Here is a 26319-nt window from a genome sequence, read left to right on the forward strand (position 1 = left end):
AAGGCCTGAAGGTATGTGCAAAATGGATGGGGGAGGATTTCAAGCAGGTGTTCATAGCTCCTTTGGAACTGCATCTAAATATTTATGACTTCAATAACGTGGTACATTTCCAGACATTTCAGACTGAAGCTAAACTTTGAGACCTAAACAAAGCTGCATCCAAATGAGTTACTGTTAAGACAAGGCCGAACAGGCAGGAAAAGAAAACTTTCAGCAGCGCAGCTACACCATTAAAATCTGCACTGCAGTCCGCTCCCAGTGCATTAGTGTAAACAAACAGTCATTAGCTCGAGCTTAAAACACAACAGGGTATTTAAAAGGGGACTCAGCAAACTACTGACTGGTGCATTTTAAAGTATATCCGTGTATATATCAGTATCTGGAGGGAGTGAGGCTCTGTGAGCTCTTGTTTGTTACAGAGAGTGTAAGAGTTGCTCCACTTTGAATTGTTTGTCACCTGACTGATGGTCGTGAAACCTCAATCGGGACTTTTTGTTTGTTGGAACCAAAATTGACAGCGTTGGCCAATCAGGAAGCTGTAAACTGTCTTTCTCGTTCCAATTCCTTTCAAAGTTTTAACAGCCGTCCCTAATGGCACAATTTCAATATCAATTGCAGTTTTTTTTTGTCATTTTCCCACAATTATCCAGCAATGGCAAATGTCATGGAGATCAAGTTAGCTGCGTGATCACCGCAGTCCGTGTCACGTATGGCAGCTCCTAACTGCAGCTTCCAGCCAGCTTCTCTGACACAAGCACAGCAAACTGTGCAACCGACTTGAAATCACACGAGGGGTCCTGTGAACCTCAGACTCAAACTGAGTGGACAGATATTACAGCCGTTAAAATGAGTCTTGAGTCAGAAACTACCCTCGAAGATTCAAAGAGATCATAGAAAGGCAGTCAAGAAAATCTAGAAGATTCTACATGGAATCTAGAAGATGTGTGACTTCATTTTAATCTTAATATACTGTACAGTTGCTACTGTCAACAACCTGACAATCCCAAAACGTTTGTGATAACATCCCGTGAACTCAAAAGAAGTCTTATGAGGAACTTTAGGGTATGTGTCATGGAATGCAAACACTGAAAAAATGTACCAATAACATGATGCTACTTGACTGCCACGAGGATGAGCAGGACTTGCAACAATCGATACCCCACAAATCCTGCTCTTTACTAGAATATCCTGGGGGATGGCCACCCATCTGGACCTTGATCTCACACGTAGTTGGAATTATCAGCAGGACACTGATCTAAATTGTGTAAGCAAGAGCACGTCTAAAAGGCTTAAGAGGGGGAAAAAAGGAGCAATCTGAAAGAGCCACGTCAAAGCCCCGCTAATACCCGACTGTACACTGGAGGACGTTGGAAAAACTTAAAACAGACTACAGAAAGACTGACGTCTGACATCTAAAGACCGCAGACCAAATATTTTGCAAAGTCGAGGAATCTTGCAGAAGGAACCATTCGCAAGACTTTAAAGAATCTGCGAATCAAGGTTAACGTGCAGACCGGGATTAACGTTCTACTGTGACGTGAACGAAAACAATCAACAGATACAAAGTCATCCCAAAATAATCAGCGTTTTTCCACAGACCCGTGCTTCAGAGAAGCAGTAGTGATGACGGGCTGTGTGAGAAGCTCTCTGTGTAGACGTGGTAATTGTCTTCACAGGACAGGACTTCCATTACAATAATGAACCTTATCTGTAGCATTAATAACTGCATATACATTCTATATAATCTATACACCAGGTTAATGAGACATTGGCACTCTCTCTCTCTTCTTTTTTCCAAGACTGCTCTGACACTCAGTGAAAAGATCTCATTATCTGCTTAAATGCAAATTATGACGAATCATTCTCTTTTTTTCTTCCTATTTCCTTTGTAACTGTCCTCGGAAGGTTCTCCCCTCCTCTTTCAACCGGGCTTTCACTCCACCCTTTTTCTTTCTTCAAGAGGACAATTTACATCTGGAGGCAAATTTCTCAGAGCTGTGACTCTGACCGCTTTTGAAAATGACAGGACATCCCTCGGTCTAAAGCGAGGCTGAAATAACTTTGACTGAACATAAACACACAAAACGTGCCAGCGAGGCCGTGTCGAGATGCCAGTGTAATCAAAGAGGCTGGAAGAGAGACGGTCCCTGAGAGTTCCCATGTGTCTCATTTCCCCTGATCTTGCTTATCATGCTGCTGACTCACTGACGTTGTGTGTTCTTTCCAAGCGAGAATATCCAGGGTTCAGTTGGATCTACTTCAAGGTGAATCAGATAATCACATTTTCTTTCATAGCCAACAGTTTGATATGGATTTTGTGAAGTGAGTGTGTAGGAATGTTCGATTTTGTTATTTAGCCTTGTCTGCCTCTTGTTTACCCCTCCATTATTAATCAGTTGACAAGGGTTGTTGTCAGTTAACGCTGCCTTTTTTCTGTCTCTCACTCTCAGGGAAACCTGCCTCCAGACTATCGCATCAGCCTCATCGACATCGGACTGGTTATTGAATACCTCATGGGCGGGGCTTATCGGTGTAACTACACCAGGAAGAGATTCAGGACTTTATACCACAACCTGTTTGGACCCAAGAGGGTGAGTGAAAGAAGGCAAGCCTGGACAAAGATACACTGAGGGAGGCCATTTTTGCTTTTGTTAGGTTCAAGTTAAGATGAATGTATTATGATGCTAGAATTACTGGTGTTTTTCGTCATCATTATTATTATCCTTATTATTATTTAATTTGTTATTATTATCAATAAACAGGGACAGTTTTAGCTCTCTGTTTACAGCGTCATGTCAAAATCCTTTGCACGTAACATGTTAAAAGGTGACGTGAGAAGGGATAGTAGAGGTGTGACTACTGTATTTGGGTCTTTTGCAATATCACAAAGAGCAGATTTCCAGCACAGATTTTCTGAAAAGCTGATGGACTATGGAAAATGATCCTAACCAGCAGCCATGAACAGGGACGTCCATTGAAACCTGTTCTTAGAGCCACATCAATCACGATCTCCTGCCGTCAAAGGGCCGTTCATCAAGCCATCGCATGTTATCCTTCCTTCTCATAGCGGGTAGAGACAGCATAACACGGGCTATTATTAGCTTGATGCAACAAATCATTCATCTGCAGCAGTGGCTCTTCATCATGTGCCACTGTAAAACATATGGGCCGAATTTGTTCCATCTGCCAGACAGGTCCATCTCACTGATTAACACACTCGCAATCACAGCTGAAAAATCAATGGGATCCTTAAGAGCGCACAAGGCTTGTGTGTTACTGCACATGAGATGGTAAATGGCTTCCGTGCTTGTTGCAACTGTTTCATTTTACACCTAAGAGACATTGTTTCTCTTACCTTTTAGTGCAGTTTATACATGCAACTGGTTAAGTGTGCATTCAAACATGCATCAAGCACGTCCGCTTGGAAAAACTCCATCATTGTCACTCCTCAAAATTGGAGCGAGTGATTTTCTCCAACACTACACCATGTCACCACTGAGGTGAAGTAAGCATCACGTGCGCATGCGTGAAAGACTCTTTCAACAGCCTCCTACCCGGCAGTGACGGATTATAAGTCCAGAAGATTTTGCTTGCTGTTTGCTTATTTGTTTGTTTGTTTTTTTGCGCAAAACAGCTTATTGTGAGGGGATTGTGCTGAGTGTTATCACTGAGGTGCTGCCGTCGCGATTTTCTGCTTCTATTTTACTTTCGGGTTTAAACCCACAAGTAGCAAGAGACGGGAAACAAACATCTCAGGTAGGGATAGGCGATATGTTATCGTTTGCAATATATCGGCAAAAAAATTCCCCACGGTGAGAATATGTCATCATCCGATCATAACAATAAACTTCTGTCTATTACGTATTTACGCGCGCAACGCACTTGCTGCTGGCAGCCGGCAACTCACACGTGAAGCACTAGCACGACGAGGCTGATAGCGTAGAACTCGTAGCTAAACGTTCTAAAGTAACTCAAAGCAGAAGTTCATCTCTGTCGTTTATCCACACCGCCTTTTCACAAGCATTCTTTCTTTCCATTCTCAGTGGTGCTCACGTTGTTAGCGAGCTGATGCTTCTTTAAACACGGCGTGCTACAGGTGTTTTTCTTCTTCTTCCGCCTTAAGGGAGTAAACTTACAGCGCCACACCAGGCCTGGCGTCGGTACTACATTATTTTTAGTCGTTTCCCGCGTATCCGTGTAAACAGGATTTTTTTTTTTAATACAGCTTTGTGTGCGATTTCAAAAAAAAAAAAATGAATTGAATTGTTTTGTATTTTTTTATCGCCGCTTTTATCGTTATCGCAATAGATGCCAGAAATTATTGTGATAAGATTTTTAGTCCATATCGCCCATTCCTAATCTGAGGTGGCATCTTCAAAACGAAGCCGTACACGTTACTTTAATGGATGAATAGTGCTAACAGGTAAAAGGAACCTGGTATATTTTCCATTTCAGGGGAGAATTTTTCCTTGGATTCGCCCGTTGCGTCAGATGTGATGAAAATAAAAGCACCTGTGTGTGAGAGAGAGAGAGAGAGAGCGTGTGTGTGCGTGTGCAAAATTGTCATGTGCCTTGTTCATCTTACTGTACGTCTGGCGTGGCAGCAACAAACCCCCACTTGCTGGTTGCAGCTGACTACCACTACACAAGCAGGCAAGATGTAAATAATGGAGAAAAAAATGCAATATTTCATGATGAAATAGAGGCACTACTGCCTGTTGGCATCTGCGCGCGCACACACGTGCACATTAACAATGAACAAAGTCTCAAAATAGATGTAGATATCAGAATCCCTGCGGGAGCCCTTTGCTATTTTTACTAACTCAGATGATGGCTCATGAATGCATAATTCATACGTGCCCTGCTTTGATACGGATGCACGCTACTGTACCGCAACGCACACATGCGCGCGGCTCTAACACCTGACTGCAAGAGGTTTTTGCCCCGCGTTGTGTACTGTCAATCACGTCGCCGCACAATGCTGCCCCTCGTTGCCGCCGCTCTCCTTTAAAAGGGAGCCTTAAACTGAAAGCTGGCAACTTTGCATATGAAAGAATCTTTCTGTTTCCATGCGAGCGAATCCGCCTGTTTGTCAGTCTGTACTCTGTTTGTGCTTATAGAGTGTGCACTCTATAAAATACATGAGACAAGGTCTTGTTCTGTTTGTTTCTCGTTTTTGTTGCCTTTTTTAGCCCAAAGCCCTGAAACTGCTGGGGATGGAGGTGAGTGCTGATCTCATCGAGAATGTGTGGTAGTCCTACCTTTAGCCCTCTTCTCCCTCTTGTCACCACTACTTTCCCTCATTAGATGTTGGGTGTCGAATCGCTGTCCAACCATCTCTGACTAAAACAGTTTCAAATGGGCCTCACTGCCATTAAACAGGGAGATTTTGAGGTAGAACTTCCTTCATTTTTATTTTTCCAGCAGTATTTATACACTTGCTATTATACGCAAGTTATAAAGATGGATGGAACCTCTGCGTCTTAGAAATTAAGCCAGTGCTAAAGTCCCCATTCTGAGATAGGGCTACAAATCAGATTGTAAATTGGACTACGAAAAAGGTTGCAGTCCAAGCCCCTATTTTTAAGAAAAAAAATAAATAAATAAAAAAATGTGTGTTCTAAATCACAAGGAAGTCAGATTCATTGACTAGGCCCTGGTGTGTACTTTGTCCAATTTTGTCCAGTTTTGAGGACAAATTACTCTAAAGTTGTGGCTAAGGCTCAACACACAGGCTAACAGCAGTGGCTGAGATGCATATTTACTGTCAGAATGGGAGCCTAAGTAACCATATAAATAATTATGGCCATGCTGAAGTGAAAACATAAATCTAAACAGTAGGCTGGCTAGTTGTTTCCTAGTTGCTAAATCACGAGTTGAAATAAATCCAAGTTTACACTCTGTTGTGGCTCCACTGTAAGCTAATGTTTACTCTATATCAAACGTGTCAGAACAACCCGGCTAAGTTAAGTCGGACCTAAGGTTAAAGCGCGACTTCCCTAAACAGCGTAATGTTGCTGCAGTGTGTACAGTCGACTGACTTGCACATCCCCGTCGACCTCACTGTAAAGAACCCACATCATAAAGCTTTTATCACAGCATGTGTGTGCAGTTTCCTCTGAGGTATTTACATCTAACGTGCACGCCTGTCCAGTCCTATACGTGTGTGTGCCTTCGTAATCTGTCTTCCTGTCGGTGTGTGATCTCTCTCTGTTGTTGCCACTTTGCTCTTGGCCTCATGTTCTGCCCTCTCCTCCGCAACCCAGGTTGTCACGCAAAGCCTTTGCGGCAATCAAAACGCGTTAGCTGCGCCGCTGTTAACAGCGCTGCTCTTAACTGCGCTGCTGTTTAATTGCCGTTTATTCCAACATCCTTTACGAAACTATTTCCATCAGTCACATGGATTTGCCTCAGAGGCAGCAGTCATTTTGCAACCACTACCGGCCACGTTCTCACGTCATGCCATTGATCAACTGTCAGAAGTCTTCAAATCCTAAAATGTGAAATTATTGGAGATCAATGAGACCCTGCAGACATGAAAGTAATGTGAGTTAGGTATGGCGTGGCAGCGTCAATCAGAGCAGACACAGAGGGCTTCACCTGTGGTGGAGCAAAGTCTGTACTCAAACGAAAGAAATGTTCAAAAGGGTTATAAAAAAATGATCTCATAAGATTTTACAGTGAAGAGATTAAGTTTGTTCGATGTGAAGCACCTTGGAGTTTTGTGCATTTAAAATCAAGGCTGGGGTTAATGAACCTAATGGAACATTTATTGTTTTTACACAGAAATCTCAACATAGTTACCAACAGACTAAGTTACCAATGATTTTCATGCCGTCTTACTTTCCAAACGATTGAAGGGCTACATTTTATCGTCAATCTCCTGACAAATCTCCCTAAAATGTGTCAGTCCACATCGCCTGTCTCTCTTTCTCCACCCTGCTCACTCGCTACGGGTCCCAACCAGGATGACATGCCCATCCGCAGAGGCCGCCAAAAGACGACGCGCAAGCGCGAGGAGGAGGTGGACATCGACCTGGACGACCCCGAAATCAACCACTTCCCCTTCCCTTTCCACGAGCTCATGGTGTGGGCCGTGCTCATGAAGCGTCAGAAGATGGCGCTCTTCTTCTGGCAGCACGGCGAAGAGGCCATGGCCAAGGCCCTGGTGGCGTGCAAGCTCTGCAAGGCCATGGCGCACGAGGCGTCCGAGAACGACATGGTGGACGACATCTCCCAGGAGCTGAACCACAACTCCAGGTGGGTGAAGGATGCGCTAGCACGTGTGTGCGGTTGGAAGCGACCGGGCTGTGTCAATACGGTGCGATTGCACAGCCCTTCGCGGAAAGGTTTCTCTAATAAAATATTAAAGCGAAATTGAGCGGTGAAGCTAGACGGCGCTGCCCTCTGCTCTGCGGCACGATGTGAGCTAGCTCACACACAAACACGCCCAGGGTCCCCACGTCCTGGCAATCTAACTGTTCTGGCTACCTCAGGCTTAAGAGGGACGCTAGTGACATGCATGCAGATGTCCATAAACAAGCACGAGTGTCCTTAGTTAAAGAGGCAATAAGCAAACAATGTTCCCATATGACTGTGAGGAGCGGAGCTGGATATCAGAGTGGCGTCAGATTGAGATTGGGAATGTTTGTTTTGCAGGGCTCACCTGCGCAATCTACTGGTGAAAAATTAGCTTTTAGCCTGTTTAATGAGGATGAAAGATAATTAGAGGAGAAGGCGACAACCCCCAAATCCCTTAACACACACACACACACACCGGCAGAATTTTGAGTTCGCGTGGCAGCATTTGACTGGTATGATTCCAATGACAGTCATTGATGTTTATATTTTTGAAGAAACGTGCATTTTTTTATTTATTTTTTGATATTCATGCACTGCGTCTCACGGGCAGTAGCAATACTACACTGCATCAGCGCAGATAAGGTTATTTTAAAAACGTTTCAAACCCCAGCAGTGCATCAACCTTGTGCACTTAAGATAATGGCCTTCCCTTATTAGCAGAAGCTTGATGTCTAATTACTGATTTTTTTTAGAAGTTAGTTTGACGTAAATTAACTTCAGGAATTAATTGTTTGAAAATTCCGGTTTGAGATGCGGCTCTCCCTGTTCTGTTTTCAAACACAGATTCTTATATGACTTATATGACTAGTGTAATTGCAATTTAACATGTTGCATGTGTTATTGCTTCTGTTTATGTCTCGGTCCTATACACTGTATATGTATTGCCTATCATATCTCAGGGAGTTTGGCCAGCTGGCGGTGGAACTCCTGGACCAGTCCTACAAACAGGACGAGCAGATGGCCATGAAGCTGCTCACGTACGAGCTGAAGAACTGGAGCAACGCCACCTGCCTGCAGCTGGCGGTAGCGGCCAAGCACCGAGATTTCATCGCTCACACCTGCAGTCAGATGCTGCTGACCGACATGTGGATGGGACGCCTGCGTATGCGCAAAAACTCGGGCCTGAAGGTAAAAAAAAAAAAAAAGAAAAGAAAGAAAGCGTAGGTATTGGATAAGATAGCTCGCTGGCAAAGAAAAAATGTGTTTGTATTCGATAAACAAGCACTTTATTGGAGTGCTTGTAGACTGCTGGAGAAATGTTTGGCAGGGAAGGTCTTGAGAATCCACCTCGCTTGTGTGAGGCGCTGCTCAGATTCCTTCTGTGGGTTTGCAGAGTGGCACTTCAGCAGTACGTGAAGAGCGGTTCCATATGGCAGCGTCCAGATTTGATGCTGTTGAGGAGGGCAGGAGTAATTGCTGACTACCTATCTGGACAAGCCGGGGTATAATAAGCTGTGTCTGAGACACGGTGCTTCGCGGCCATTTGGATCAGCGCTCATATGGCTTCAGGGCACCCGGTGCTGGTAATAGAGAAACCACGTTGGATATTTTTCGCAAAAATCTTTCTTTTTTTCTGCAAAACAGCCACGGCAATGAGCTGGTTTGTCTTGTGGGAATAAAGCAGGGCAATAATACAGGCTAAGAAGTCATAGGTGCTAATACGAGACGCGCAGACTCGCTCAACTTTTCCTGTTCTGTCTCTCAGCCCTCCATATATTTCCCGCGAAGGTCTTCATATTAAGCGTTTAAAATGCGAAGGTCCATTTAGGATTGCTGGCGGACTTCCTTAGCTGTCTGCTATCCTGTTGATAGGAGGCCACTGCTGGGATCAGAGAGGCTGGAGTTATTTATAATAAAGACTCGCCCTGGGACTGGCGGGAGGGATGGCTGGGTTCAGGTCCAGGCAGCGTGTAAGAAGGGATGATGGGTCCGCCTGGTTGGTTCCTCAGAGCGGGGCTGACTACAAGGGCTTTGAGTACGGTTTCGGCCTTTTTTTTTTTCTTTTTTTTTTTTTTTGCACAGAGGAGGAGGAGGAGGAGGAGGAGGAGAGGGCAACCTCTGTAGTGAACGCAGCGGAGCAGAAAGGCAGGAAGGAAACCACAAGTGGAACAAACGAGATTCGCTGCCCTCAGGAGATCACCCCGTTTGGCAAATGACAATGTCAAAATCGTACCCAATAAAGACTCTTTCTTGCCATAGTTGCGACGGCTGGCGTCTATAGCGAACCCGACGATCAGAACCTGTAAACTGTAAATATGTAACATTGATTTTTCCTGCACATCAGTAAGCATGAGAGGCGATTGACATTTCTGCCGTCAGACCCATCGATATGATGGATGACAAGACAAGATGACACTTGTTTTCTTTGTCGCACTTCCTTCCCACAGTCTTTCAGGGCTTCCTCGCCAATTTCGTCACTTAGCTAAAATCTTTTCGGCGGGACGATGACATGAATAATTTGTGTTTTACAAAAATGAGTCCTTGTAATCTGTCGTTTTCATCTCAAAGGGGATAGATTTCACCGCTTCTCAAAATGATGAATAAAATAAAAAGCTTTTTGTCCCTTATTCCTCTGTGACCATATCTTTAGTGTTTCTTGTTCCTTGAGTGGCATCTATGCCGTGTTGACAGCCGGAGTGACGCCTTTATCTGCTTTGTCTAAGAGCTGCAGGGTCGTGGTCTGCAGTACACATGGGAGCACTTCCCATGTGCGCAGGTTCTTAAAAAAAAAAAAAAAAAGGATTAACATAATCATTAAAGGTCAAGTGTTTGAGCAGAAAGACAGAGACAGACATCTGGTGGTCACATTTTAAATTGCAGCACTCTTTCGCTCACCCTCCCTCTCCCGAGCTTGCCAGTGATCTACGGTGGCCTTCGTACACATAATTGGGTGGCTCATTTACCTTCTTCTTCATGAGTTTATTTGAGAAGGCAAGCGTTCACCCTAAATACAAAATGCACCATCGGTCGCCCTGGATTGTCCACAACAGGCTTCCTTAGAAATATGCTGGTGCAAGCTATGTACACACTCATATATAAGAACTGTTATATGGGTAGGAAAACCAAATGACTTTTATTATACTGTGAGTATACACTTTTATTAAGGTTTTTACAGGCAGTATGTTGAGCTTTTATCAATATAAAAATCTTTTAAATCCCAATTTTCACAGTTTATGGGAATCTGCAACTTTGTCCCATCTCAGTTCTTCTCACTCACATTCTTCCCCCTTCTTATTATCCACCTCCGCCTCCTGTCCTCCCCCGCCACCCAGGTGATCTTAGGGTTGCTCCTGCCGCCGTCCATCCTCAGCCTGGAGTTTAAGAACAAGGACGAGATGTCCTACATGCCACAGGATCAGGAGGCCTACCTGCAGGAGAAGGAGGAGGAGGAGCCGGAGAAGCCAGCCAAGGAGAAGGAAGAGGAGGACATGGAGTTCACAGTAAGATCTTACTGTGAGACGCAGTACAACTCCGTGGTGAGAGAACCCACCTCAGCCCTGCATCTCAGAACTTGCGCACACAATCAGTCGAGAGTAATTCAACTTATGGCCAAACATAGTCCAGATTCTAGCGTCCTGTGGACCATTCTTTTCAACGACTATTCTGTCCACAGCTAAACGTTCATACATCTGCACACAGTTCTCCACACACATATTTGTTCCCCCTTATTCTGGCCGACTGGATCCTTCCAGCTCAATCTGCCATTCCTGTTTCACGTCGTCTCAGCAAAGACTTGTTCTTGGAGTTGTAGCGTCTCAGTCTGTCGCCGCTTGTGGGTTCCCTTGTGTATTTTCTTTCTTCCATCTATCCCCTTCTCTCTACCTCTATTTTTTTTTTACCTTGGTTTCCTCCTGATCTTTGGCCAGCTCTCCGTTTCCTTCTCTGCCCCTTTTGCTTCTTTATTGTCCTCCGTTGCTTCTTTTTTTTTTTTTTTTTTTTGCTTTCTCTTGCTCCCACATCTTCTCTCTCTCTCTCTCTGTCCAAGCTCAGTTCCGATTGAGGTATTGTACTGTATGCCAGCTGATTGCTGCCTTCACTCTCCCCCCATCATGATGGTGGCTTGCTGCAGCAAACCACTCAGCATGTCAGCTGCTGAGCATGGGTGGCCCGGGCTTTTCCATTATATAACAATGTGCGCCTGCTGCTGCAGTGCTTACATCACGGGGAGTCTGAGGACCTTCTCCCAGCTCGCAGTGAGCGAACTGGGGTCCATCTGCATTAAAAACGTGGATGCGCAACAGGATTCAAACTTGTCCACCCCATGCATTTGATAGCAGACTAGACAACCAAATCTTGTTTGTGTTTTAAAAGCCTAACTGCAAACGAAAGGCCATTTTAAGACACAAAACCTGAGGCTTTGGTTGTCCCGCGAGGTGCCTCCCAGCACCTCTACGCATCTGCATTGAGCACAGGCAGCAAGCCAGCACAAAGACTCACAAAACGGACCATTTGCGCATGCACTCCTTGAGGCGCCGTAGGTGTTAAACAAAGAGCCCTGCCGCCAAGGGATGCATTTTGCAAAGAGCCTTTCCTATTGTCTTGGCAGCTGACTGTTCAAATGCACCACCGGTTACCTATGAATCACGCAAAGATTCATGTGGATACAAACGCACAGACTGCTGCACCGCAGAGGGAGACTGAGCTGTCCTACCACCAGATAGCAGTAGAAAAACCCCACACCGAGTCGACCGTTACGGCTCGTTTGTCAGCTTGCTGACGCTTGCTGATTGGATAACGTGCATGTCCAAGCACAGGCATGGCGCGGCATCTAAAACGGGTCACCTGAAGGCCTCGTCTGTGTGTGACATGAGCAGAACGTTAGCTGTACATGTTACACACATTTGGCAAAGAACAAAAAAACATAACAAAGTCTGTTTTAATATTTTAACAGGAGGGATTTGTTTTTTTGTTATATTTTCTGTTGTAATGTTTAGTCTTTTTTTATTTTTATATAAGCATTTCTGGGCAGAGAATTTAAATTTTTAAACAGATCAAGCACGTCTTTCCATGCCCAGGTACTTCCCCTCAGAGATTGATTACGGTAACCACAAGAAATTCTCAACAAGACAAGAAAATCAGTAGACACTGCACGTCTGGCGCATTTTATATTTGCTGCTTATTAAATCCGTTAACTAGATGGCTCCGCTTATTTTGCAAATGAACTTTTCGTAAAGTCTATTCAACTCGTCCCTGTGCTTCTGTTGCAGACAGAGTAGAGAGCTGCATAATGACCTGCAAACAGATGTAAATAAAGAAATGAATAAATCAAGTTAAACAAATTAAATAGATAGCAGTGACAAATTCATTTCAGTTTGCTTTGCTGCTGTACCTTGACTTTTGTTCAAGGTGAGCCAGCATTCGCCCTGCTTGCATTCCAATGAAATCAAATGTATGTGTGTACAGTATGTGTGTATGTAACCAATGAAATGGTTGTCAAAACGAATGATTCCAGATTCTAAACACAATTTTCTGTGGTTACTGTAATTTTTTTCTTGAGTGCCGACACACACACTCGCACCCATGCAGAGTTCCACGACAAGCACTCCCTCAGAGGTCTGTTGTTGCCTTGACATTAAGACCATGACTCATAAACTGCGGTGGGCTCCGGACCCCACTCATGGATGAGGGAATGTGTCACAGATTGAAATGAGATATCAATGTCTCCTCTTCCTCCTCCTCCTCCTCCTCTTCCTCCTCCTCTTTCTGTCCCCTCGCTGCCATCATTTCGTCCCCCCGAATTCTCTCTCTCTCTCTCTCTCTCTCCCTCTCTCTCTCTCTCTCTCTCTCTCTCTCGCTTTCTCTCTCTCTCTCTCTCTCTCTCTCTCCCTCTCTCTCTCTCGCTCTCTCTCTCTCCCGCTGCCTCATAAATGTTGTCTGAGACACAATCCATGAGTGTCACTGTCTGCGTCATACTGTGTGACCGGCCTTCACCCGACGCTCCACCTCACACACACATCTCACGTTTTGGAATGATGACATTGCCTGTGCCTGCCTCTCGTTCTTGAACGGTGCCACTTGATCTGCTTGAAAGCCGTCATGCGAACACTTTTCTCATGCTTTGCTCTTTGTTTTTTTTCTTTTTCTTTCCCGTTCCCTCCCACCACTTTGCCTCCGTTTCCCTCCACCTCCCTCCGTCTGATCCCCCTCTATCTTCTCCAACCGCCTCGCGCTTTTTCGCTCCCTCCTCCGTGGGTTTGCAACCACCAAGGCCATGCTCGGTAAGGTCACCACGGAGACGTCCAGGAAAAAAGACGTCGAGGAGGTTCAGAACCGCCACCGCCTCATCCCCATGGGCCGCAAGATATACGAGTTCTACAACGCTCCCATTGTCAAGTTCTGGTTCCATACGGTGAGTGCCTCAGCCGGGCCCACCCACGTTCTGCGCTCCTTCCTGCCAGCACTGTCAGCTCTTAGTGTATATCTGCGACAGAGTTAAGTCCCACTTCCCTGCCGGTGGCTCCTGCTGCCACAGTAAGTACTCCACTGCATGGCAGTGGGAAGGTTCAGTGTGAAACACAATGTTGTTTTTACACTCTTGGTGGTAAACACTAGTTTAAGGGTGTGAGGGAGCAGGAGACGCGGTGCAGTTTCTCCGGCTTCTTGGTTAGGTAACACTTCATATTACAATCCTTGTAATAAGCATTAGTTAATAGGTAATAAGTATTCTATACGATGCTTATTAACATTAATAAGCGTTATGGTCCTTGTAATAAGCCTCAGTGAATAGGTAATAAGTACCCTTTTGTGCCTCATGCAGCAATTACAACTGTTTTGGGCAACTTTGGAACAGTTGTTTGTCTTCCAATTTCATCAGGTCAAAGTCATTTTTAGTCAATAGTAAATACACAATAAACATTTATTAGCTAAAATAAGCCAGTGTTCTCGCTTTAGATCCAATAGCTGTAAAAAGCATGATTAACTGTTAACAAGTGCATAGTTATCTCATTATTAACTATATTAAATCTGTGTTAATAATGCTTATTAATGTTAATAACCATCTTATAGGGTACTTATTACCTTTTAACTAATGCTTATTACAAGGACTAAAATATTTGGGTTAATAGGTTTAGTTTTAATTTTTACAATGTCAATTTCAAATGTCTGAAGGCCCAATGGAGGACAACAATGGGATCGACTGGTGTGAAATGGAACCGAAAAAGGAAATCATGTGGAAAAGTCAATGAAAATCACTGTTGTATGTTACTTGCTATGAAGTATTTAGATTTACATAAAGAGCAGGCCATCTTGTGGATCTGACATCAGAGCTCCTTTCAGAAAGACGTGAGGTCAGAGAACAGGGATCAACATTGTTTGTAGGTGTATTATTTGCTTTCTTGCCATCATATGCTCCAAAATCTTCCGGGCTGCCATCTTTAAAGAGCTGTGTTTGTTTAGGCAGAGCAATTTGGAATCTTTGTTTGTTACCCCATCTTTAGGCTTATTCAATTTTCTTGCCCAGTGAAATCTTTGTACATGACCAGCAGGGACTTAACTGTTTATTCATGTCCAAATATTTGCACTGTGTTTTGTTCCATCCTTATTTTTCCTTCTTGGGTTTCTCATTCTGCTTCACGTCTCTCCCTCTCCACATCTGCCCCTCAGGTGAAAAGGAAAAAAAAAAAAAAAAGAAAAAAAAATCTCCTGTGAATTTCATTATTTCTCCAGCAGAATGGATGCTTTATTTTCCCAGGGTCCAAGTCTGTCTCTTTTTTTTTTCTTTTTTTGTGGAGTGCTGCCCCATTTATTGCTCAAACTTATCGCACAAGCCAAGTGTGCACACGGTGCTAAATGCCAGTCGTCACACATTATTAAAATCACTTTGGGAGCTTATTTCACTAGATTGCTTGGTTTTAGGCACAGGGCAGCAGAAAAACGATCGACTGTGTCTTTCTAGTTACTTTAATCTATAATTTAGCGATGTTATATCTTTCAATTATTCATTAGAATTTCAAATTGAAAAAACTCTGCAATTTTGCATCACTGTCCTGGTCACTGTTAAATATATTTATGCGGTTTAAACTGTCTGGGAGGGATGTGGGTCACCAAATGCTCAATCAAATCAAACTGATAATGTCTGACTGAAACACAGCCCTTAGTGGACATTCATAAATGAATACTTGCATACTTGAATACAAACCCGTTTTTTTTAAAGATTCACCTGCCAATCACAATGTTAAAAAACAAAAAAAAACAAAGTGATCCTGTAACTCTGATTGCAAGATAGATAGATAGATAGATAGATAGAATGATTGATTGATTGATTGATTGATTCTTTCTCAGGTGGTTGAATTGTGACATAACCAATCGATCAGGTCTTTTGAGGAGGAAGACAGGAGTTCCATGTGTTCTGGTTACCAAATGGCTAAACTCCTAACGAAGACATCCAATTAGCTGTTAACGCAAGCACAGACTGTTGGTCCGGTCTTCCACTCAGATGCTGCACCGCTCTTTTCCAGATGGATATGAGGAATAAGCCCACTGATGTGTGAAATCATCTGTTTGGTTTTGTCAGATCCCAGATAGACACATGAAGAAACTAGCGTGTCTAGGTGATGATGACACCGTTCTCAAAGAGGCGTAGAAAGAAAAAAAAAACAACGTGGACAACTGACATATATTTAAATAGAATCAGCCAGAGAACACATGATGAACACTTTCAGGCCGACTGCAGCTGTCACGTGCCTCATAACAAATTTCCATTTTAAGATCCAAAATAAAAGGGAGGATTTTTACATCGTTGTCAGAGCAGGAAGGCTAAACATTGTTTTTCCAGTGCCCCTTTAATTTGTTTAATGAGACACATTTTGATGTTGTAAAGTTTATGTTTCTTATAAATGGGAGCAGGCAGCAACGACAACAATCTCCTTTTTGTGTTCTTCTTACACAGATGGCCTATGTTGGCTACCTGATGTTATTCAACTACATTGTCCTGGTAAAGATGGACCTGTGGCCCTCGCCTCAGGAGTGGATCGTCATCGCTTACATCTTCACTAACGGCATCGAGAAGATGAGAGAGGTACCACATCATTTGCAGCATGCATGCATGCACGTGTGCAGCATTCACACACCCTGTGATCTACTCTGTCGCCACTGCCTGCCAAAGGCGTGAAGTTTGTCACCGTGATTATGCAAATTCTGTCTAGTTGTATGTTTAAGCGCTGCAGTTTATTGTTCTGTCCATATCAGTGAACAGACCCCACTAAATAGGACAAAATAAACAACAGAAATGAAATTGAAATGGGCCGCAGGATGTGAGGAAAGAGAAGTCGATATAAATGTGAAAAAATGGGAATTGCATTTAGGAGAGACTTTATTCCGGCCTGCCCTCAGTTTGTACTGGAGCTGTGTAAAATCCATTAATCATTATGTCACATCCTTTCAAGTCACACAGCAAACAAGAGCTACCAAGCTGGTCTCACACTGCCCTCTTATGGTGGTCAGGAATGATTGCAACTCTTTGCCTTTTTAATCGCTCCCCCAGGACACTTGTATGTGTATTTCCTTGTATTTTTTTTTCTTTTTTTTTTTTTTTTAATGATGACATCTTTCCCCCTCCAGATCCTAATGTCAGAGCCAGGGAAGTTGTTGCAGAAGGTGAAGGTGTGGCTACAGGAGTACTGGAACATCACCGACCTGATGGCCATCCTGATATTCTCCGTCGGCATGGTTCTGCGCCTGCAGGAGCCGCCGCTCATGAGCTACGGCCGGGTCATCTACTGCGTCAACATCATCTATTGGTACATCCGGCTGCTGGATATCTTTGGGGTCAACAAGTACCTGGGTCCTTATGTGATGATGATTGGCAAAATGGTGAGAAGAGGCAGGGCGGGGTGACGTCTTCATGCTTTTGAGTCGTTTTCATTTGCATTCCTTCGTCTCCTTGCATGCTTCAGTTTTGTAACATTTGACTTGACGCGTCGTCATTCCTCGCCGACGGTCAGGGTTCAGCGACTGCCCCGATTAGAGCTGTTCAATATCTCCGCGCGGCGTCAGCGTGATATCAAAGAGCGCAGCCATGCCTCGGAACCTAATTGTCTATTTGATCTCGAACGCGCAAAAGATCAGAGTCTGCGTGTGGTATATGCATGGACTCGAAATCAGCGGAAGGATCAAAAGCCCAAGACTGAGTGTCAGATGTTTTTCATGGCTCGTCGACCACAGGAGACACGCGGGCGTTTGATGTGAAAGTAGATAAAATACAGAGAGGGACTCGGCCCTAAATGGACCTTTTACTTGTGTTTTAGCTTTTAAAATAATAAAAAATGTATTTAAAAAAAAACAAACTGATTTCATTACAGATAGATATGTTCCACTTCCTCAATTACATGTCATGAACCGCGCTGAAGTATATTTTAAATATTGAGTGTGGGGCTCCGTGAATGGTCCATTGACCGACCGGAACAAGTTCTGAACATTGCCATTAATCTCTTTCCCTCTCTTCTACCTCCCTTCGAACCACGTGTCTCCTCTTCCTCCCCGACCCTCCTCTCCGAAACCCTCTTGCTAGATGATCGACATGATGTACTTTGTGATCATCATGTTGGTGGTGCTGATGAGTTTTGGGGTGGCGCGTCAGGCCATCCTCAACCCCAACGAAGACCCGTCGTGGATGCTTGCCAGGAACATCTTCTTCATGCCCTACTGGATGATCTACGGAGAGGTGTTTGCAGACCAGATTGACCGTAAGCCGCCGCCAAAAAAAACTTTTTACTTTTTTTTTTTTTTTTTTCCACCGCATGCAAAGAGACGATAAACTGGCAGACATGAGTGCAGAATAACATACCTCAGACCTTCCTTCACAGCGATACGTGATTTTGGAGAATGTCTATCTATTTTTTTATTTATTTAAATATTAACACTGTAACCAAAATAAGTTGTTTGTTTTACCCCGTCGGCATTTTCTTATAATCAAGTTCTAAGTCAGTCTGTGTGGATTTTTTTTTTTTTTTTTGTGTTGTTGTTGTTTTATTTTATTTTTTTGTCCTTGCGTTATAATATACCTTGTCGAGAAGGTGAGGAGGTGTCTTCAGAGTGAGAGTGCGCCACTCTGTTTGTCTCTTTGTATGGCAGCGTATACTGTATGATGGTGTGTAACTGAATGTGAGCAGTGGCCCAAAGAGAAGAGAATCTGAAATAATGTTTTCGTTCTTTGTTTCAGATATGCATAGTAGGAAGTTACAGCAAAGGCTGAATGAAAAACTCTGGCTGGTCGAAAATTACTTTCGAGCTCACGGAAGCTGGCGTAGTAACGGTCCATCCCACATTTCCCAGTGCGGTCAAAACCCCAGTAAATCAATAGACACATATCTTAATAATTAAACCACATCTGCCCTTTTTTTGCAACCTCCATCACCCTCACCACCTCACCACCATGTCATGCCCACTCCTTCCACTAGAGGCCACTTGAGACAGAAGTGTGCATGCGGCTCCACATGCTCTGAGGTTAAAGTTGCCTGCTGTGTTTGACATCTTGGGTCAGCTGCTGTTTTTTTTATTATCTCCAATCAACTCCAGTTTGTTCTGAGAGCTTAGCGAATTGGCGAGCCTCCTTCAATCACTGAGGCTGACAACAAAAAAAAGCAGAAAAACATCTGACTGAATAACTGAGGTCTGACCTGAGGGCGTATTAGAGCAACTTTACCCTGTCTAATTCTGGCACGGCTGGCGAATGGCACTGTTACTTGGCAGTAGCACTCTTCAAATCTGTTTTTAGCTCTATGGCTTTTTTTTTTTTCATGTTTCCTGGTCAACTTCAACATCAAGAAGTATCAAAGTCGTAAAGTTTGATTTTTTCCTTGATGTTTGCTCCACCCTCTTTGATCCCTAATTCTGACCCAGTTTCATTTGAAGAGGTGACCCTGCCACGCTAACGCCGTCTGTCATTACAAACCATACCACCGTCCCCCTTTACGCTGGCTAAGCTTCTCACGGAGCAACACTGAGCTAAATGTCTGACAGCGTGGCCGATATTCAGGACACGAGAGCGTTTAGGCTTTCATGTCAGTACCACCTCATACGAGACCTAATCACTAGCATACACACATGCACAGCAAAACGATCAATCGGCCGCCTCTCATCATATGATCTGTTTTTTCACGTGGTTCAGTTGTCAGAGTTTTTAATTCCAAAATTTTTCTGAGGTAAAAGTAAAATTAAAAACCATAGAAAAATTACTTCAGTTCTCTGTCTTTGGGCTGCATTGTGTGAAACAATTTGAGGCAAACATGCAAACAATCAATGATGAGCATGACTAGAATGAATCTCAAAGGCAAACAAACCCAAGGGAAAAAAGAAATGTGACTCTTCCCCAGTTAATCCACCGCAACTGAACCATCACAGATGGAAAAAACATACTATGTATCCTAATTACATCCCAGACAATGTGAAGCAGTCGACCATCGCTGAATAGCGCTGTGGCACACATAACGTGACAATATATTCCAAACATGGCTTGCATGTTTAAATATATTGGCGACACACAAGCGTACTGAGTCATGATGAATGCATTGTGTGGTGTATTTATTTTCCAGATGCACATTTCTGAACATGAGCCCCAACCATTTTAAGTCTCCACACTTGAAGAAGCATAAGGAAACTTTATGCTTCTTGTTTGTTTGCAAAGAGTATGTCGTCATGCTTTCTGTTTTTACGTCCTTTGATTGTTTGTCTTGTAACTAAGCGTCATGGTGTGTATGTGTGTGTGCATTCTATCCGGTTTGTGTTAACACCATATTGTATGTTAGCCTTTGTGTCTCTATTTTTTTTTTCTTTTGCATGCATTCCAAATATGCTGCTCACCTGCAAATTTCTGCTGTGATATTGTACACGAGGGTCTTCAAGTCTCTCTATGCGGCTGACTTTGAATTAACTTCTGTGTCTGTTTTTGTTTTTTCCGTGGCGGTGCGAAGCCCCCTGTGGGCAGAACATCACCACAGAGGACGGTGTGGTGGTGGCGCTGCCGCCGTGTAAGACCGGCGCCTGGATTGTCCCGGCTATCATGGCTTGCTATCTGCTGGTTGCCAACATACTGCTGGTCAACCTTCTCATCGCTGTCTTTAAGTACGTGCATTCCATTATCTTAAGCCTCTTCCCTTCCCCTGTACAGAAACATTTGAAGACACCACGTTTATTTGCACACACAGCAGACTTAAAGGCTGGTATAATTGAAGGGCGCCTATTATGGCTATCTCCAGATTTAATGAATTCATTTTGGTGGTCTACTTCAAACAATAACCAAGGTACTGGTCTTGCAATGCAGGTGTTTCTTCCTCCTCTGACTTCTGCCTTCCCCTACCCGCTCCATCAGTGGCGCTGCCTTGAAAAAGCTCACTTGTGATTGGCTATTGACTCCCACACCCACATTAAAGAAGTATGCAGAGACGTAACAATGATGTATGTTACTTGTTATGCCAAATAGCGCAAAAAATAAGGAGCTGAAAAAGTATTTTTAATTATAGGTTCCCCTTTGAAGTAATCAATATTAGCATTAAAACGTACAGTATCCAAAAAAAAGTGAGTACAACCCCTCACATTTCTGCAAATAGTTAATTATATCTTTTCATGGGATAACGCTGAAGAAATTGCACTTTGTTACAATGTAAAGGGGTCAGTGTACAGCTTGTGTAATAGTGTAAATTTACTATCCCATCAACTCAACACCCAGCGATAAATGTGAGTATGCCCCTAAGTGCAGTGCCATGAAAAATTGTGTTTTCAAGAAGAGACTCGAATGATACAAACAAACTTTGTTGTCCTGTTTACCTCGAAGGCTTGACTTCGGGGTAATAATAAACGAAAATGCCGCAGTTTCTGTTTCAACTTCAGCCATTGCAGGCTGCGAGCAAATTGTATTAACCGAAAGCAATGGCGCTTCATTTGCAAAGCCATTACCATGCTAATGACGCGTTAATGTACTGAATAATCCCTGATTGTCAGGGTAATTACCAAACAACGGAAGACACGGTTGAATTGCAGCTGTAATCACATTATATTTATTTGTTTCAGCTGCCACATTCGTGTTCGTCTTCGTGTTCGTCCAACCCACATGAGAAAAGTTGATCACTCTGGATTATGATCCTTCCTGTTTTTATTTGTCTGTGCACATTTTCTTTCACCACAGCAACACGTTCTTCGAGGTGAAGTCCATCTCCAATCAGGTGTGGAAGTTCCAGCGTTACCAGCTGATCATGACCTTCCACGAGCGGCCGGTCCTTCCCCCGCCGCTCATCATCTTCAGCCACATCACCATGGTCCTCAAGCACCTGTGCTGTCGCTGGCGCAAGCACGACGACGACGAGAGGGACTACGGACTAAGTGAGTGCACGACGCACATTGGCGTGTGTGATGAACGAAGGCTGATCGCTTTCCCATTAAGGTTTAATCGATTCTCAAGTGAAGTAAAGAGAGACGGAAGGTTTCGGACTTGGGAGTTTTGCGTCATCGTGCCACCAGTCGCGAGCCGTTCCTTCCTTCAAGCCCGCTTTCAAACTGTCATCCGCAGAGCTTTTCATCACCGAGGACGAGCTGAAGAAGGTGCACGACTTCGAGGAGCAGTGCATCGAGGAATACTTCAGAGAGAAGGATGACAGGTTCCACTCGTCCAACGACGAGAGGATCAGAGTCACTTCTGAAAGGTAGGACCTCTCAAGCCAGGAAAATCTGTCTGTCTTCTGTCTAACAGTGTTTCAAACTACCGTGGAAACACAGTTAAGCTTACATAGATGAAGAGTTTTTCATATTATATTGAGATTATTTCTTTCGTAATTATTTAGCACTTCTTTGAAGAGATGTCTATCTGTAACTAATATACAAAACAACTGCACGTCAAACAGAGGCCTGCTTTCCAATTATTGTTTAAAAGTCCCATATCACGTCCATTTCAAATTCACATATTTATATTTCCTTCTGACTTCCATGATGCTTCATTATATGATGCATACTGACCTCCAGGAAAGCACATATTTATCCCATCGATTTAAAGCCTCCATTGAAAACCTTTGGTTGTAAGTTAACAAGAAAAACTTCTGGGTGGTGACAGAGTGGAGGACCCGGCTGGGAACACTGTCAATATCTTAGACACAGCGAAGTGCTGCTGTCCAGAACAGTGTGTTTCAGGTCAAATTTCTGAAAAGACTCCTTAAAGGGCCAGTGTGTCAAATTTTTAAAGAAGCCCATCTGACAGCGTGTTTTATATTTTGGCCACTGCAAGTCGAACTTCCTGAAAAAATGGCGGCAAGATGGCCGCTAACTAAGAACAAGACCCTTATGTGATCCGTTGTGCAAGAAAACCAAATCACTTTCAATGTACTACGAGTGCACACTTTTATTAATGTATTTACAGGCAGTATGTTAAGATTTTATAAAAAATATAAAAATCATAAATCAAGCCAAATTTTACACACTGGACCTTTAAAATCATTGCGTGTGCCATGTACCCACTGGACCTCTGCGACCGTCCCTGTCCTCCACACCAGGGTGGAGAACATGGCCATGCGCCTGGAGGAGGTCAACGAGCGGGAGCACTTCATGAAGGCCTCACTGCAGACGGTCGACATCCGCCTGGCCCAGATGGAGGAGCTGATCGGGCGCATCGCCGTGGCGCTGGAGCGCGTGACGGGCGTGGAGCGCGGCGAGGTCAACAAGGCGCGCTCGCGCACGTCGTCCGACTGCACCGACTCGGCCTACGTCCTGCGGCAGGGCGAGTGCCCGGACGCCGCCTACATCCTCCGCCAGAGCAGCTTCAACAGCACGGAGGGCAACGCCTACCGCCTGCAGGAGGCGCTGGAGGGCGCGGTGGAGGGCTCCATGTCGCCACCGTCTCCCACCGGCATGGCCACGCGGACCAGGAGCCACTCCTTCTACGTGGGAGGAGGTCGGGGTGGCGGCGGTGGCGGTGGCGGCGGCGGCGGCGGCGAGCGTGCGAGCGGAGCCGAGCGGGCGGAGAGCTTCTTCAAGGAGCGCTCGCTGAGCCTGCACCGAGCCAACAGCTCGCAGTCGGTGTCCTCGGGCGCCGCCCCTAAGGAGTCTAAGCCCCTCCCCCTGGCCACGCTGTCGGTCTCCCAGCAGCACCGTCCCTCGTCGTGCATCGACATCTTCGTCTCCGCCTCGGAGGAGGTGGGCCCCGCCGAGGTCTTCCTGGACCCCCTGCGCGGGGGGGTCCCGCATCTCCAGAGGGACCTGTCGCTGCAGTCCGACACCATGGAGACGGTGCTGCCGGGGGGCCGCGACTTCGGCGGCGTCGCCACCGGCGGAGGGGGCGACAGGCACTCTGAGGGCGGTGCGGCTAGTGGCGGCGGCGGCTGCGGCGGCATGTTCGACGACAGCGCCACCGCCGGCGACCTGTCGCTGTGCCCCGCCCACCTGCTCCCCGACTCCGCGCTACCTCCCTGGGACATCGACCCGTCGCCGCCGCCCTCGGCGGGGCTCCTGGAGCGCTCCAAGAGCAGCCGCTACCTCTCCACGGCCGGCGCCTCCGCCTTCCTGGACGAACCGCAGCTGGTCAAGTCCCACAGCCTCATGTTCACGCCGCGCGGCTGCTACGGCGGCCTGGGGGCCGGCGTCCAGGTGAAGGCGGCCGAGTACACCAGCATCACCGACTGCATCGACACGCGCTGCGTCTCGGCGCCCTACACGCCCGTCGAGCGCTCCAACTCGCCCGCCAGCTCCACCTCCTTCCCCTTCGACAAGCCGCCCGACGTGGGCGCGTCCCACCCGGAGCGGGACGCCGAGCTGAGCCACACCGAGTCCGACCCGGAGGACCCCGAGGACCTGATGCCGGCCCCCGACACCCCCCGCCTGGCGGTCCTCGGCGGGCCCAGCGGGACCCCTCTCTGCTCTCCCTACCCCCGGCTGGAGCGAGCCAACAGCTGCTCCTCGGACGACTCCCATCCTTCCCTCACGCTGGCCCCTCCGCACCGGAAGAGCCTGTCGGTGAGCGAGAGGATGGAGAGGGGCTCGGGCCTGGGGGCAGACAGGGGGCCTGGGCCGGGGGGCCGGGGTCTGGCGGGCACCAGGAACCCTTTCCTCAGGAGCAAGTCCGGGGCGCGGCCCGACGCGGCCAAGACCGACAGCCTGTCCATGAGGAAGCTGGCCACTCCGTCGGCGTTCCGCAGCTTCGACAAGCAGAACTACACGTGACGAGGACGGCTCGTCGACACGCTGACAGGACTGAAGAGGCCCCCCGGGGGGCGCCGCTGAGATCAGGTTAAAGTTGCTGTTTTAGACGCTGATCCCGAGCCGACCCTAGACCTGAATATTTTTTCCCCGCTCCCTTTTTAGATTAGGAAAGATGAGAAAGTTTTATTCGAAATCAGTCCCGTGAGGCAACTTTAACCTGGACAACAGGCACGAAGGCAGAGGTCGGGGGTCCTGCTGTACACCAGTTCAAAGCAAAGAGCTATAAAACTAGAATAGTTTTTACCTCCTCTTGTAGCTAAGTAACTCTCAATGGGGTGTTCTGGCATCGGAAGGTGTGTTTGTACTTTCTGTCTTCCATCCACCACCTTACATCCAGTAGACATCTGTCACTGTGTTCCATAACAAAACCAGTCTTTGTGAGTTAGTTAGTTAAAGAAAAAAAAAACACTGCAACTCCTATCTGCATTATGTGGTAGAATCTATCAATTTAGAGAGACGGGCGCAAGAAAGAAACGAGAAGCCACCTTGTTGTGGTCACAGACACTCAGTCCTGTTGGCGAACTCTGCTTGGATCACATTTCCTCCTCACAGCGACTGCAAAGATCTGCTCTGCAAAGAAAAGGAAAAAATTGTCACTGGAAAACTAGGGATGCAACTATACCACTTTTTAACAGAACGAGTATTTCAGTACTCACCAAGACCGATAGCAAGTACTTCATAAGACCATTACACGTTATAGAATTACTTTAAAAAAATGTATTTATTTATTTATTTTTTACAGATGTTCTGTTATTTGAACAACATTCCTCAGCATGTTTTTCTAGAACATGGGTGACTGTCACAAGTTTCAATGCAGTACAAACACAAATTTAACAACGTTGTTAAATTTGTGTTTGAGAATAAGTGTGGTATCGGCACTTACTTTACGAGTCCAAGCAGAGTACTCAACTCCGGTATTGGTACCGATACCCGATACTGGTATCGGTGTCGGTGCATCCTTTTAGAAAACAGAAAGAGCAGGTCTGTGTCACTCAAGCAGCGTTTAGAAGCAACAGGATTGTTTTTTCTCCTTTTAGTCGGCAACATGGCAACAAATTACCTCTGAGGACACTTTTTTTCCTACATAGTACACACACACACACACACACACACACACACACACACACACACACACACACCATTCATTTCTATTGAAATCAGAATAAAATTTGAATTTGTGTCTGCGTTTTGTAGCACAATTTAACGACAAATTTTTGTTTACCATTATTATTGTTCATCTAGCTGGACAGCCGTGCTTAAACACACAGCACAGAGTGTCTACTGCTGTAAGACCTTGTGTAATAGTCCGCATAACTAGAAGGTGGGGAAAAAGTAAAGAGGAGAGAGTACGTAGGCAAATGACTACCAGGTGACAGAGGCGAAAAAACCACGTGCAGATTTGATTTCCGAGCGCATGTTGACACTCACGTGCACTTTTGCATCTTTTCACACGCGCATCAGAAACACCACGCCATCAGAAAACAAACTCTTGTGTCTGACTGAGAGCTTTTTAATAAGTGCAATTGCAAAACCACGAGGCCCAGGGGGCGCTGTGAGTCCACTCCAGGAGCGATCGAGTGAATCTGAGCCCTCGGCCTGCACCTGACACCAAAAAATCCTTACGTGTGACCAATCGTTACTTTCTGTAGCCCCGCCCTCCTCTTTCAGGTTTTGGCAAAGTGGCATTATGTTTCAGTGGTTCCATTTCCACCTACACAAAAGGATCCGTCCTTCACCCACGACTTACTTTACCTTTGTATTTTTTAATCACATTGGAAGCCA

The 26319-nt window shown here is 45.4% G+C and overlaps 2 protein-coding genes and 1 long non-coding RNA gene across 9 annotated transcripts in view; 1 reads left to right on the forward strand and 2 right to left on the reverse strand.

Moving 5' to 3' along the window:
* Window positions 1-25667, forward strand: part of trpm3 (transient receptor potential cation channel, subfamily M, member 3) — a 129953-nt gene extending 104286 nt beyond the window's left edge. For 2 of the 7 annotated variants that reach the window (XM_076038910.1, XM_076038908.1), the window contains 14 exons: window positions 2451-2591; window positions 5193-5222; window positions 6968-7260; window positions 8262-8490; window positions 10635-10838; window positions 13571-13711; window positions 16250-16378; window positions 16921-17172; window positions 17870-18044; window positions 18521-18649; window positions 20271-20421; window positions 21482-21675; window positions 21863-21995; window positions 22836-25667. In XM_076038910.1, coding sequence (XP_075895025.1) covers window positions 2451-2591; window positions 5193-5222; window positions 6968-7260; window positions 8262-8490; window positions 10635-10838; window positions 13571-13711; window positions 16250-16378; window positions 16921-17172; window positions 17870-18044; window positions 18521-18649; window positions 20271-20421; window positions 21482-21675; window positions 21863-21995; window positions 22836-24498 — 3864 coding nt within the window. In that variant the 3' untranslated portion in view covers window positions 24499-25667. The remainder of the gene's footprint in view (window positions 1-2450; window positions 2592-5192; window positions 5223-6967; window positions 7261-8261; window positions 8491-10634; window positions 10839-13570; window positions 13712-16249; window positions 16379-16920; window positions 17173-17869; window positions 18045-18520; window positions 18650-20270; window positions 20422-21481; window positions 21676-21862; window positions 21996-22835) is intronic. The other 5 variants (XM_076038911.1, XM_076038909.1, XM_076038913.1 and 2 more) reach the window with 5 other exon arrangements.
* Window positions 1-26319, reverse strand: part of LOC142896948 (nuclear factor 7, ovary-like) — a 177206-nt gene that overhangs the window by 127232 nt on the left and 23655 nt on the right. The window lies entirely within an intron of this gene.
* Window positions 1-26319, reverse strand: part of LOC142896955 (uncharacterized) — a 525186-nt gene that overhangs the window by 86024 nt on the left and 412843 nt on the right. The window lies entirely within an intron of this gene.

Source organism: Nelusetta ayraudi, unplaced genomic scaffold, assembly GCF_046127955.1.
Source record: "Nelusetta ayraudi isolate G7.1 ecotype Tasmania unplaced genomic scaffold, CSIRO-AGI_Nayr_v1 ptg000058l, whole genome shotgun sequence".
NCBI classification, from domain to species: Eukaryota; Metazoa; Chordata; class Actinopteri; order Tetraodontiformes; family Monacanthidae; genus Nelusetta; species Nelusetta ayraudi.